The 13,730-nt window shown below is 38.3% G+C and overlaps 2 protein-coding genes across 3 annotated transcripts; one reads left to right on the top strand and one right to left on the bottom strand.

The window, feature by feature from the left end:
* Window positions 1–2,451: 2,451 nt before the first annotated feature.
* LOC121247555 (IAA-amino acid hydrolase ILR1-like 4) lies at window positions 2,452–8,261 on the top strand. Its single transcript, XM_041145918.1, has 5 exons — window positions 2,452–3,029; window positions 3,204–3,329; window positions 6,299–6,613; window positions 7,408–7,536; window positions 7,747–8,261. Exons 1-5 carry the CDS (start codon window positions 2,670–2,672, stop codon window positions 8,155–8,157), a joined length of 1,341 nt encoding a protein of 446 aa, XP_041001852.1. The 5' UTR covers window positions 2,452–2,669; the 3' UTR covers window positions 8,158–8,261.
* A 212-nt stretch (window positions 8,262–8,473) lies between these two features.
* LOC121247104 (glycosyltransferase BC10) lies at window positions 8,474–13,663 on the bottom strand. 2 transcript variants are annotated; one of them, XM_041145445.1, is made up of 3 exons: window positions 12,226–13,663; window positions 9,456–9,975; window positions 8,474–8,814 (listed from the first exon to the last, which is right to left on the bottom strand). In XM_041145445.1, the coding sequence occupies exons 1-3, from the start codon at window positions 12,742–12,744 to the stop codon at window positions 8,774–8,776; spliced, it is 1,080 nt and encodes a 359-aa protein (XP_041001379.1). In that variant the 5' UTR covers window positions 12,745–13,663; the 3' UTR covers window positions 8,474–8,773. The 2 variants fall into 2 exon arrangements, with proteins under 2 accessions (XP_041001379.1, XP_041001378.1); XM_041145444.1 differs by lacking the exon at window positions 8,474–8,814 and having other exon boundaries at window positions 8,992–9,975; window positions 12,226–13,661.
* Window positions 13,664–13,730: the final 67 nt, after the last annotated feature.

Below are 13,730 nucleotides of genomic sequence, written 5' to 3'. Positions count from 1 at the left end.
AGCTTGTTTGAGACATGCAATTCATCCAAGATTGAGTCGGTGAGTTGACTCAATGTTGACCTCAAGTTTACCATCCCAAATACCAATATAATTTGGCTCTTTTCCGCCGGTATAAATTGGGGATTTAAATCCATGCAATAAAGAATATACAACGTGAATTACACGGCACTTACATACTCTATACAACGTGAATTACACGGCACTTACATACTCTATACAACGTGAATTACACGGCACTTACATACTCCAGTACTGTAAATATCATTTTTCTTTTATATATACACACACGTATGTTAGCAAAATGAGGTTTCATCCTCCTACCTCAAGTCTTTAGATCATGTTTTTAGACGTTTGTTGATTTTTTTTTTTTAATCCTACCTGTTCCTGAATGTAAATGTTAATTCAAAAGTATATTTCCATGCATATAGTGACGATTCATTTGACAAATTTTTGGAACTTGTGAATGTCATAATTAATTAGCCTAGGAAGGATGGTGTGGAATATCAAACCACATGCAGGCCTCCTCTGTTTTTATATTAGGATGTGACAAAATATTAGAAAATTGAACTGAAATAACAAGGAAAATTATGGAAAATGTTCCCAAATACCTATACCATGATGTTTAAATAAGTCAACAGATATTTGTGAGTACAATCCCAATTTTCTCCCCCATCACCATAAAACTCTTCTCTGTAACAACAACAAACCCAAAATTTCCAAAACGGGCACTCCCATTTTGGACTATTTCAATAACAATTCGAGGGGTTCCACCACCTTCTATTCTTATTTTGCTTAGCAACAACTACGAGGGACTTCTGTTTAGCTTCTTGCAGGATATGCCTATGATATTCTAGAGCCTGATCAAGCTTTCTATGCGAACGCAAAGTTGATATGGAAACGGATGACCAAGAACTAACAAGCTCAAAAATGGGTCAGCCGAGAGGCCTAATGGAGATTGGAGTGTATTAGAGTAATTTGTACGCATGAAGCTTAAATAATTGTAATGGTATGAATGAACCACAAAGGAGTAAAGATAATGTGATTTGAGTCTGTTTCTGCGTTACCAGTTTGGTGAGTCAACTCGCATAAAAATGAGGCACTAACGAGCCTGGATCTGTGTCATTCATGAATGTTGATGGGAGTGCTGGGGGTGGAGGTGTCCTTCCCGCTTGTCATCTTATGCTAAAAACGACTTCGATATTTGGACTCACATACCTTCAGTTCAGAGGAGTCCGATAGTTCCATTATTTATCGAATGCTAGGACAAACAAGAATAGGAAAAAAACCTTCCCCACAATGAGAAGCTTTCAAGGAGATTTTAGGTTCTGACCAAACTGCATAAAACAAATGATTAGGTTGCCAATGATAATTAAATTAAATTAAATTGGGTTCCTATTCGTACTATTGTTCTGTGCAATATAGGGGAGGAGAAAAAGATGGAAAAGACTTGAAAAATAGGATGCAAAGGTCAATATATTCATTAAAGAGAGCACTCTATTATACTTTCCACGAATTTATTAATCGTTTTGCGGTGACTCTGGTCCTTTGTCTGTACTGCATCTTTTCATCCATGTATCCCGGTAGTTTCTGTCTGTTTTATATGGTGTAAATGTAAGATAATGTTTTAGGCTCGTTTTGTGTATGTTTGATCTCCTCTCTTCTGTTATAATTTTTTTAAATTTTTATATAAGATATAATAAAAAATTTAATTTTTTTAAATCTCAAAATAAAAATTATATTTTAGTAATATTTTATTTAATTTTTAATAAAAAATCTCATCTCATCTCATTTGAATTGCGTATCCAAACGAGGGGTTCGGGAGATGTTTGGTAATATTTCTCATCTCATCTCATTTCCTTTCTAAATATTATTCAGACACAAGTTTTTTCAAACTAATCATTATAACTTTTTCAAACTAATCATTATAACTTTCCTAAACTTTCAAATAAAATATAAAAAAAAAATCAATTTTTTCAAATCTCAAAATAAATATAATATTAAAAAATTATATTATAATTTTATAATATTTTTATTCAATTTTTCTCTTTTTTTTAAAATCCTAAAAAATATTATAATTTAAACTATTTTACTATTATTTATAAATTTTTCATCTCACCGAATCTATTCTTTTTGACATTTGAAACGACAGATATTTAGATAGATGAACCCCGCTATTATACAGATGAAGGTGCTGATCTAGATCAATCGGCTGGACGAGTCACGAGTAAATTTAAGACACTACTTTTTGTGCAAGTCTTCATTCGTTCATTTGAAAAGGAAGCACTTTTTACTGTTTACAAACCAGAAACTGCAGTGGCATGTTCTGCGGTTGGAGCTTTCTTGGCAATTGGCACCACGACAGATGTAATTGGGGAACCTTGAAAACATGTGAGAATTTGTGAGAATTTAGAATTTAGCACATGGGGTTGGCTGTGACCGATCGTTGAAGTCACCACTTTCGAACCACATTCATGGTTGGCCGACCACCCCGTCTCCAGACACTTGTACGAGTAATTCTGTATTTCCACATGTTCCTCATTTTAAAATCGTGCTTCACCTTAGTGGTAGTTATCCTATAAAAAAAGTTGCGAAAACCATGTTACTTCATCCTAAACCTTTTTTTTTTTTCTTCCTGGTACTTCCAATCCCAAGCTCAGTTCAGATAACTCATGGGTTTCTTCAAATTGGTCTCCTTTATTTTCATCCTTAACTTGTTTGGTTCAACACCCACTTTCTCAGATTCTTCTTCAACCTCAAATGGCCTCTCAGAAATCCCCAAGAGTTTTCTCCAATATGCCAAGAATCCCGAACTGTTTGATTGGATGGTGGGAATCAGAAGGAAAATACATGAAAACCCAGAATTGGGTTTTGAAGAAGTTGAGACCAGTAAGCTTATCAGAACGGAATTGGATAAGATGGGTATTCCCTATAAGTATCCAGTTGCAGTGACTGGTGTTATCGGCTTCATTGGGACTGGTCGAGGCCCTTTTGTGGGCATAAGGGCTGATATGGATGCTCTTTCTATGCAGGTTCGATTAGATTTTGAGAATTTATTCAAAACAACTAAGCTGTATGATTATAGTCTAATTGTTGTATGATTGAGTTACTTTTTTGTTTGTTTGAATATTCAGAGTGGGTTATTTCATGATACTCGAAAAGAGTTTGTTTTTGTGAACTGTGTTGACGGGGTCTTGAATTTATAGGAAATGTTGGAGTGGGAGCACAAGAGTAGAATTCCTGGGAAGATGCATGCTTGTGGGCATGATGCCCACGTTGCAATGCTTCTTGGAGCTGCAAAGATCCTTCAAGAGCATCGTGAAGAGTTAAAGGTCTGTTGAACCGTATTTGCTTCTTAATTTCGTTATCTGTCAAGATAAAATGGCTTGGCTATGTTATGTTGTTATTCACACGACTGATTCAACTACTCTGCTTACCTAAAGCTAACAAAATAAGTAAGGCTACTGGACGCTTCTTCACTGATTGACTTGGGTATCTAAATAATCAGGCATGCGTTTCCATGCATAGTTTTGGGGTACCAACAAATCTCTTGCGACCATGTACCTTGCCATGAGGTTTTAAGCTTTTGTGCTTATTTAAGAATATTATCTGGATGTGCTATTCGTTTTTGAGGCATACCATTCTTTTTCCAATACGTAGAAAGCCTATGACCAATTGTTAAGGATCGGGAGGGTCCATCATTGCTGCAAAAAGTCAGTTTGCTCCTTGAGATCCCTTTCAGAAAGGGGCTCAAAAGTGTTGATTACAGTTTTTTTTTTTTTTTTTTTAAACTTCCTGCTTTTATTCATCCTCACTAAAAGAAAAGCTTATTACAAAGAAACTCAAAACACCGAAACAAAACAAAATACAAGCTGCCCCAATAAAGAATAAACAGAACTACTCAAGTTAAAAACTTAACATGGCAAACCCAATCTGTCCAACCGAAGTATATCCCTCAAAAGACGAGGCAGGGCAGCGCCACCCACATAATATCTAACAGTAGAACCCTCCTCACCCCTTCGCACCAAAAAATCCACAGCTTCATTCCCTTCCATGAATTGATGCACGATCCGAAAGGTAATACCCGGAAACTCCTTAAGAAGTTCCTCCCAATAATCTCACAGGTACCACACCGCGGACTTTTTTTTTCTTTTTCTTTTTTTTTTTTTTTTTTTTTTGGCTTGGGTATACATGAACCTTTTCATTAATTTCAAAATATTCAAACATCTACAAAGGAGATATCAAGATGCCGTTTTCTATCTGTGATGCTGCAGCTCTAAGGAGGTGTGAAATAGTCACAATGACTCCAGCGTGGAGACACGCTTTCTCAACATGTCATCTTTTCATCAACATTTTGACTATTATACAGTGATGACAAAAAGATATCTTATGAGCACTCACATTCAAGAATCTGGGGAAAATATTTTAGACCCACAAATACTTTGTAGAACACATGTAGAAAGCTTTAATCCCTCTTCTATCTGCCCTGTAACTTTGTTATAGTTATTTCATTTGTAGTTTGTGGCTTTTTCCCTGTCGATGATGAATCAGCCTCTGTAAGATATCTTTCTGTGTAAAATCCAGGTTGTTTAGGTTGGAGTAGTGAATCATTCTCACCATCCAACATCATAAGAACAGAGGGCATTGTGGGTCTGTCTTCAGGATGTTGTTGCACACACAACAGGCCAACTTGAATACTTCGTAAGATTTCTGATTCTGGAACCGGCTTCTCCATCAGAGCATCCATTACTTCCATGATTCTGCCTTCATTCCATAATTTCCATGCATGTCCTAAAAGGTTGAAGTCATGATCAGGATGATAAAATCCTCTATTCTCCTGTCCACTTACTATCTCTAAAACTATTACCCCAAAGCTAAAGACATCAGAATTTATTGAGAAGAGTCCATCTATGGCGTACTCTGGAGACATATAGCCATATGTTCCAATGACCCTACTTGTATTTGCTTCAGTTTGATCACCTCCAAAAACGTTCTTGCCAAGCCAAAGTCTGATATCTTCGGATTCATCTCACTATCTAAGAGAATATTTCTAGCCTTAAGATCCCTATGAATAATTCTTAGCCTTGAATCGCGATGAAGATAAAGAAGTCCTCGAGCAATCCCTAGTATAATGTCAAAGCGCTTCCCCCAATCATGTGCAGTACCTCTTGTTTGATCCGATCCATTTTTGTGAAGTTAACATTAATTAATACAAAAGATATGGAAGATTTAGAAGGGTTGAGAGTGACTAACTGAATATATATAAATCTAAACTTCTGTTTGCCATGTATTCATAGACCAACATCTTATCTTCTCCATGAATACAACATCCCAAGAGCCTAACAAGATTTCCGTGCTGAAGTTTCGCGATCAAGACAACCTCATTCTTGAACTCTTTTGAGGCCTTGTCCTGATTATTTGGAGAGCCTTTTCACTGCTATTTGTTGTCCAGTTGAGAGTACACCCTTGTAAACAGGACCAAAACCTCCTTCACCAATCTTATTCCAATATACCACGCCATGCACTTCCGAGCGAGTAACCAATCAACTACTAATTTCGAATCACACTCAATAATCACCTCCGTAAATCCCAGCTCCTTACAAAAAACCACACCCTCCTTTAGAGCCCTCAACTCAGCCTAGTACAATAACCAAAAAATTTTGAGAAAGCCCCCTGTACACTCCCAGTATGATCCCGAACCACTCCTCCGCCTCCACAAGTCCCCGGGTTACCCCGGCAACTACCATCTACATTAAGCTTCATCCACCCCTCCACTGCTTTGCACCAATTTACAAGACGTGGACGTCATTTTTTTGTTGACCTCAAAGGAACTTGAAGTTCCCGAAGGACCTGCAAATCCATCGAAGATAGAACCTGTGTTGTTTAACTCCTCAAACAGCTGCTGAAGCCAATGTTTAATGGACAGCCAAACTCCTGCTACCGTCTCCAGCTGGCCCTCCATGCGAGCCTTACACCGTCGATACCACAGTCTCCATGTGATCAGACTCGGGATGAGGCCAATGATAAGTGTTGATAACAGTTGTTAGGCATTAGAAAAGAGGATATGATTATGCATTACATAGTAAGGTATAGTTTGTTACATGCGAATGGATGCTTATTTGAAAACTTTCTTCTTTCTTCTTTCTTCTTTCTTCTTTCTTCTTTCTTCTTTCTTCTTTCTTTCTTCTTACTTTTTTATGGGTCCAATTCTGCTCTGATGGAAGTTTTGTCGCCTCATTAGAGATTGAGACACAAATAAATAGTCACTTATCGTTCAGATATTATGCAAACTTTTTTCCAGGGAACAGTTGTACTTTTTTTTCAACCAGCCGAGGAAGGTGGAGGAGGGGCTATGGAAATAATAGATGCTGGAGCGTTGGAGAATGTAAATGCTATCTTTGGCTTGCATGTAGCACCTAACCTACCAGTAGGTGAAGTTCACTCCAGAGCTGGTCCCATCGGGGCTGGGAGCGGCTTCTTTGAAGCTGTAATAAGTGGAAAAGGTGGTCATGCTGCCATTCCTCAGCACTCTGTGGACCCAATATTGGCAGCTTCTAATGTGATTGTTAGCTTACAACATCTTGTTTCACGTGAAGCTGATCCGCTTGACCCACGGGTACGTCTAAGAGCATTTATAAATCATTTTCCATTTAGTCCCAACTTTTATGATTTATTTACGAGCATTTTGAAATTAAAAAAAAAAATAGAAAAAGGGATACTGAACTGTAACGCTCCTATATTGGCCACCTAACTGCATTTGTGCCTCATGTTCAAGTGGCTGCAACATGCCAACATGTCTATCTAATATGATGTGGCATGACATGATTAGTTGGCAACAGGTGTGATTGCTGAGAAACCAACCACAAAATCATCTTTTTTGCCATATATGATAGTTGCACCGGAAATAGCCAATAGGCATGCTAGAGTAAAAGAATACTAACTACATAGCTTGCATATGAAGTTATTGTTCTTATTGCACCGGAAATAGTGCCCAATAGGCAAGTTGTTGCTGAAACTGAAAGTGATGAAATTAAGGATCAATGACTAAATTTAATTGATTTATTTTCTTGAAAATGATAGAATGATACTGGTAGGGGCATTAGCTGATGCAGTGATTTTCAGGCTGTCAAGCTCTAGTTATTTCATGCAACCTAAAGACTAGAACCCTATTTAGATATCAAGCTTCGGGGGACTAGGTAAGGGATTTTTGTAAAACATGACTTTAATGTATCTTTAAATGAAAAACTTCCTCTTGTGATCTTCTTAATTCCCTGCGTGGTTCATGATATGTAACTAATTTGTTCCCTCTTAAATAATCCATGGCATTAGCTTCTTCTGTAGCCACGTTTTCATGCATGTAAATCTGTAGACACTTCGATAATTATGTAAATCTGCTCAATGCCTTTGCAGGTAGTTACTGTTGCGAAATTCCAAGGAGGTGATGCATTCAATGTTATCCCGGATTCTGTAATAATCGGCGGCACCTTTCGAGCATTTTCAAAGAGAAGTTTTATGCAACTCCAGCAGCGGATTGTGGAGGTACAGCAGTTAAATGATGCATCGTGTGGCAAAATCTAATGTCATATTGTTTGTGATTGATGATGAAATATTCAGTGCTAATTAAGAAGTTGCAAAGAAACAATAGTTCTTGATGAATATATCTGTAACTGGATTCCTTCCCTTTAATGCTTACTTCCCTTTGAATGCCCCCTGTTTTCTCCTTAACAAGCTGATTTGCTTCTTGAACAGGTTATCACAGGGCAGGCTGCCGTGCAGAGGTGTAATGCAACTGTGAATTTTTTCACGCAGGCAAAAATCTTCTACCCTCCAACCATAAACCATCAAGGTTTACATGACTACTTCTTAAATGTGGCTGGGGATATGCTTGGCAGCCACAAAGTTAAGGACTTAAAACCACTGATGGGATCGGAGGATTTTTCATTTTACCAAGAGGTAATACCTGGATACTTCTTTTTGCTTGGAATGGAGAATGAGACACGTGGACGTCTGGAATCATTGCATTCACCATACTTCCAAGTTAATGAAGATGCATTTCCTTATGGTGCTGCTCTTCATGCATCACTGGCTGTTAGGTATCTGCTTGAATTCCAACCGGAGGTTTCTTTTTCAGAAGTAAAAAAACATCATGACGAGTTGTAAATGTTTCTCGATTAACGTGCTACCTGTTCAGATTCCTCCCTGGCTTTTGGCACGACAAAATTGTCGTCAGGCATTGGGTTCAGATTTGTAATTGATTCAGTTGTACATTACATACTATATATATATATATATATATATATATATATTTTTATCTTATCAAATGTGTGATAAGTAAAAAAATTCAATTAGTTTACGATGAATAAAACCAAAAAAAAATCTAAGAAAAATAAAAATAAATGTAGTGTTTGATATATAGGATGATGAGTAGTAAAGTTATGGATGTATTTGATAAGATGACAGTGATGTATATCCAAAATCTAGATCACATTCCACCGGCTGCCCTGTATCTGCAATGTTTATTGCTTACGGGTCATGAAATATACCACAAACAAAGGTTGTTAGCTAATCAGATAGAAACGTGCACATAAGCATCATCAATTCTGTCACCTCATGGAAAACATTTTAGATTCAAACCGGCTGTAATTCCCATGGCTAGAAAGGTCGACTCATTCAAGACAGTTGCATATTGTAAGGAATAACATAGATTAATTGATGGAGGTAGGGATCGGAGGGAGGTAACTGCTACACACGTGAAGCTCACCCTCATCTCCATAAATTACTTCCCTCCATGATAAGTAAAAAGGACGCCATGTAAATCTGTAAATAACATCCAGAAATGGGGATTTTTTGATTGGAATAGAATGCCCGAGATGAAAATTTAAGTCCATATCAGAACACTCTGAACCTACTATCGTTCATCAAATCACATCAACGATTGCAAAAGCACATACAATTTAGTCCAGTTAATGCGTCAAATACTCCTAGAACTAGAGGTACCAAATACAAGACAGTTTCCTAATTTTATTGCAAAGACGAAAAACATCCCACCAGAAAGGAGGTTGCAAGATTAATTTAATAACGCTAGAGTCACTCGGGCATGCGCGCGCACACATATGGTCAACTGACAACTCAATAAAATGTAAGATTTCTTATGCCTGAACTCGTCTAAGATAATAATAGTACGTCTAATTTTTCTATACATCTAAATGGTGAAATGTTGATGTTTCAAAATCCTGTGAGGGAGTGAAATGAGATCAATCACATTTGACCAAGTGTATTTTACTCATAAGTCATAGCTAGACCTACACGCCCGAACTAACATTTATCCAAACATGCATCTCAGAAGCCTAGAACTTTGGATGATAATCCCAATAGAGGATCCAAAGCACTTGGAGAAAACTTTCTTGCAAAAAGGAAACAAAGTGAAGACGGTTGGTTATTGTAAATGCATGTCTTACTTTCAAAAATCTTCTTGAAAAAATCTTCGTTGATATCAGCTTTCCCAAATGTAGCAGGGTGAGCACCACCTCTTGACCAGTCCACATAAGTAAGGCTCCTGTTTGCCAAAAGATGTGGAGTTTCGATGCTCAGCATTGTCTGGAAGTAGTGCTCATCCACATAACATGCTGGTTGGCAGAACTCTTTGAATTTGGGGTAGTAAGTGGTGTCTTCAACTATCTTCACTGCAAGTTCCCGATTAACTTCAAACCACTGAGACCCTTTACGCCAGTCGGTGAGGTTGACCTCAGGGGTCATGTTTTGATTATAGCGCCCTCTCCCATAGGGACCGAGTTCATCAATTGAACCCACAAAGCTGTACCTGGATCTTGATATGTAGTGATAAATAATGCTGAAGTTGTGGAGAGGAATGCAAGTCTCAGAGAGGAGGACAAACCATTCATTTGATATATCAAGCAATGCATTAGCTAGGAGTCTCCTCTCGGCATCACACATGCTCATTCTTCCCCACTCTGCCACCTGCTCAGGAACAACACCATGTAAAATTATGTATAAGCTCTGATAGTTGACAATTACTTATCAAAAGATAATCATAGATTGTTGGAGATTTCCCCAGTGATATTTGGTTGCAATAAACACATCGTTATGACCTTTCTTAACCATGATAATACTTCAGAGATAAGGTGAAAATTAAGAAAAGCAGCAGGTTGGTAATGAATGGCCAAATTATACAAGTACATAGCATGGTCCACAATTTTTCTTGAGATTACCCATTATCTCCCATGACAACTGCTGGAACCACAACACATTATCATCAGATACAACTCAATTCAAGATTGGATCGACAAAACCTGATGTGCCATTTTATCCCATCAAACAAAAACCATGGTTGGAAGACACTGACTCAAAGTGTAGTCCCTGCCTTATGCTCAAATTATATGCTTAAATTAAGTTCTAGTGATTATTGCAAATAATTTCCCACTCCAAGTCCTAGTGCCGCAGCATATCATTGTCAAATGCAACTTGATGATGTCCAGTCATAATTGGGGGTTAAATTGACAAAATCTTGACATCTTACTCCAGGACTAAAAACCATGGTCGGAATACATTCACAAAAAAGAGTTGAACCTGACTTATGCTCAAATTATACACATATTAATTCACTGGTGATTATTGATTTACCCAAGGAAGGATAAATAGTTGATGATTGAATAATTTATAATTGGGGGTAGGGGGAGGGGGGGGGGGGGGGGGGGGGGGGGGGGGGGGGGGGGGGGGGAATCAATCGATAATGACAGGCAGAATGAATGGTCCAAAAATACACACACACACAACTACAGGCATTAGCAGGTCACAGGTTGGCTCACATCTAACTGGAAGAACTTGTCAAAAGTTCAGAGCGCATACTTGTAAAGCTAAATGTGAATGAAAAAAACTACTGTAAATTTTTTCCTGACAAGGATGGATAGATAAGGATACGGGTAGGTAGTGTATGAGATCCCACATTACTTGAAAATGAGAAGTTCTTGCTCTTTATAATGTTACCAATAGAGCTCCAACAGTATCATTAACTAGTCATTTTGGAGTATAGGTCATGTGGCTTGGACCTTCTATTGGGGCGTTATAAATGGTATCAGAGTCTATCCCAACCAGAAATGTGGGACTTGAGCCATGCCACCTACGACAAACTGGCCCTACAACGACGTCGAAGTCCCACATTTCTAGTTGAGATAGGCTCTGATAACATTAGTAACGCCCCAATGGAAAACTCAAACCACATGACCTATACTCCCCTAGTCAATGATACAATTGGAGCCCCATTGGAACATTACAAAGAGCAAGAATTTCTCCTTCCCAAGCAATGTGGGATCTCATACACCACTTACCCTTATCCTTATCTATCCTTATCATAAGGAGTATCACAAACAGGGTTCAGCAATATTCTCATAGTTATAAGTTTGTTATTGCTTAGTCCATGAAGCAAATGGTAACATCTCAGTAGAAAAATTAGCAAGTTTTTACACCCTTTTCATTATTTGGCCCAAAAGACAATGATGAAACACACATCGCAATTCGGAAATCATTTTGTACTAAACCTAGGCACATCGCAGGCAATGTATAGAATATTCTAACCTATCCTTTTTCTATATTATGGCTCCATTGCTCTTTCTCCACATTGTTTTGCCATATAAATAAGTCAAAAGCTTGGATGTAAACCAATATGGTTTTATGGTACCTCCTCCTTAATTAATTAAGTTAGGATCCAAAGAATCCTTGTCCCAAACATTTGGGCAGGTAAAGTGCGAAGGCCCATTTCCCACTCTACTGCTTGAGCCAGCCAAATGAATCCTCTTTCAACATTCAACTACTAATAGGCCAGAATTTTTCTAACTAAATTGCATCAATCGATTCCACTAACCTTTCAACTTTAAACATGTCACCCCTCACCACTGCAGTTAATGGCCTTCAACATAAATACTGAAACTTCTCAAATTAAATCTATAAGGTCTTATAACCTGTCAGTGATATCTTTTTTCTTTAAAAAGGAAGATACCTATCAGTGACCCTTAAAATGACCAACCAAAAAATTATTTTACTGATGACTAAATTAGAAAGACCAGCATCTAGAATTTTAAAATGACATTAATAACATAATCATCAACATATCCATAAGGAAATTCCTAGCATTCATTCAGGAAAAAGGCCATTACAATCAATTACACCCTCGTGCCACCAAATACACGTTAAAAAGTGAATGGTTGTTGATACCAGACTTGGGATTTGTCTCCTGTAAAAAACGGATGAAGTTGTAAAATTGGCATTGTAAGATGGCAGTGAATGAACATAGATTGAGTAAAGCCCCTCGTTCCCCTTAAAGAACCGCTCCCAAAGGGGTGACATTGGCAATGGTCCCTTCGTCAAGAACATGAACGCAATCTTGGGAACTCTCTTGAATGGATAAGTCTTTATCCGAGGAACAGATGAAGCCAGCCACAACAGATGCGTGTCATTCATGGTGTGCAACAGATTTGATGGAGGTCTAATCCAACTCTCTACAGTAGTTTGCTCATCCAAGCAAGGCCTAAGAGTGGACTCTGCAACGGGAGCAACAATCTGAACTTTGAAATACCGAGTCATATACATGCTAACAATTGAAATGCCAAGTCCCAGCACCAAAAATATCAAGAAAAATTGAAGGACTTTCAAAGGGAAAGCCCTAAACTGATTTGTTCTCACTGTAGTGGAGGGGTCCTTGCCTTCCTCCAATGCCATCCACCTTGATTGCATCTTTACCTCGATTTTCAATCAAATCCAGCTTCTGGGTGTGACGTTTTCGAGAACATCGAATCCAATATCACCCATTTCAAATGAAAATTTCCCCATTGGCAGAACCATAAGCCCCGGAATGCATCTCATAATGGCAATGATAAAGCGACTTCGGTTTGAGTGTTTGATTTTCTCCAAGAATAGAGACACGTAAATGGTATCTAGATGTCGGACACCGGGACCGAGATCAACCGAGGAGACGTTGAATTGGCCTCACCAAATGGGTTCTTCACCGAGAGAGAGAGAGAGAGAGAGAGAAAAGCTTCCCCCAAGGAGAACAGTAAAGCCTCAACCAAACCAAAATTTCCGATTCCGATTCCAATTCTCTGGGCACTTACGGAAACAACACGTAACACAATGAGGAAAGAGAAAAAGGTTGCAAAGTTATTACCATTTGGGATGCTTATGGTATGGGCTAGATATAAGGTTGGAGTTGGTACCAAAGAGGTTTGAGAAATAGAAGTGAGGGATAAAGTCCACTGTTCGCACGCTCTGTCTTTGCGCCAGCTTCATTGAACGTGGAATTAGCGTGAGATGGTTAGAAAGGTAGGCAGTTTGATATCGCTATCTCTGTTTTTTACGTTGAGGGGTGTTGTCGAAACTGAAGGATCATCGCCCTCGAGGAGAAGAGAGAGAGAGAACGCGTGAGAAGTAAGTAGAGTAGGGTGGAGGCGTTATATAAAAACTAGGATTTTTGCAATTCACGGATCTTGTCGGGTCTTGGAGTTTGGAGAGGATTTACAGGGTCAGATGTTGCACTTCAGGGCCATTTTAGCTGGGTAGTTAACGTCTTCTACCCAGAACTTTCTGGATTACGGTTCGTAGAATCATTTTGATACACAACATTCAACCTATAACAATTCTTTTGGAGAAAAGATACTATGCCGTTCATACCGCTACGGTGTATCGTTGAATAAGAATAATTTTTTTTTTTTTTTTTTTTTTTA

Source organism: Juglans microcarpa x Juglans regia, chromosome 1S, assembly GCF_004785595.1.
Source record: "Juglans microcarpa x Juglans regia isolate MS1-56 chromosome 1S, Jm3101_v1.0, whole genome shotgun sequence".
In the NCBI taxonomy this organism is placed as follows: Eukaryota; Viridiplantae; Streptophyta; class Magnoliopsida; order Fagales; family Juglandaceae; genus Juglans; species Juglans microcarpa x Juglans regia.
Note: the sequence above shows the minus strand (reverse complement) of the source record. Positions and strands in the feature narration are given on the sequence as shown.

Bases quoted from the DNA above. Each gene is read 5' to 3' on its own strand.
- LOC121247555 (XM_041145918.1), top strand. From the start codon at position 2,670: ATGGGTTTCTTCAAATTGGTCTCCTTTATTTTCATCCTTAACTTGTTT. The intron at 3,030-3,203 runs GTTCGATTAGAT...TTGAATTTATAG, and splicing joins TGGATGCTCTTTCTATGCAG to GAAATGTTGGAGTGGGAGCA. The intron at 3,330-6,298 runs GTCTGTTGAACC...ACTTTTTTCCAG, and splicing joins AGCATCGTGAAGAGTTAAAG to GGAACAGTTGTACTTTTTTT.
- LOC121247104 (XM_041145444.1), bottom strand. From the start codon at position 12,744: ATGCAATCAAGGTGGATGGCATTGGAGGAAGGCAAGGACCCCTCCACT. The intron at 9,976-12,225 runs GTATCAACAACC...GTTCCTGAGCAG, and splicing joins GGAGACAAATCCCAAGTCTG to GTGGCAGAGTGGGGAAGAAT.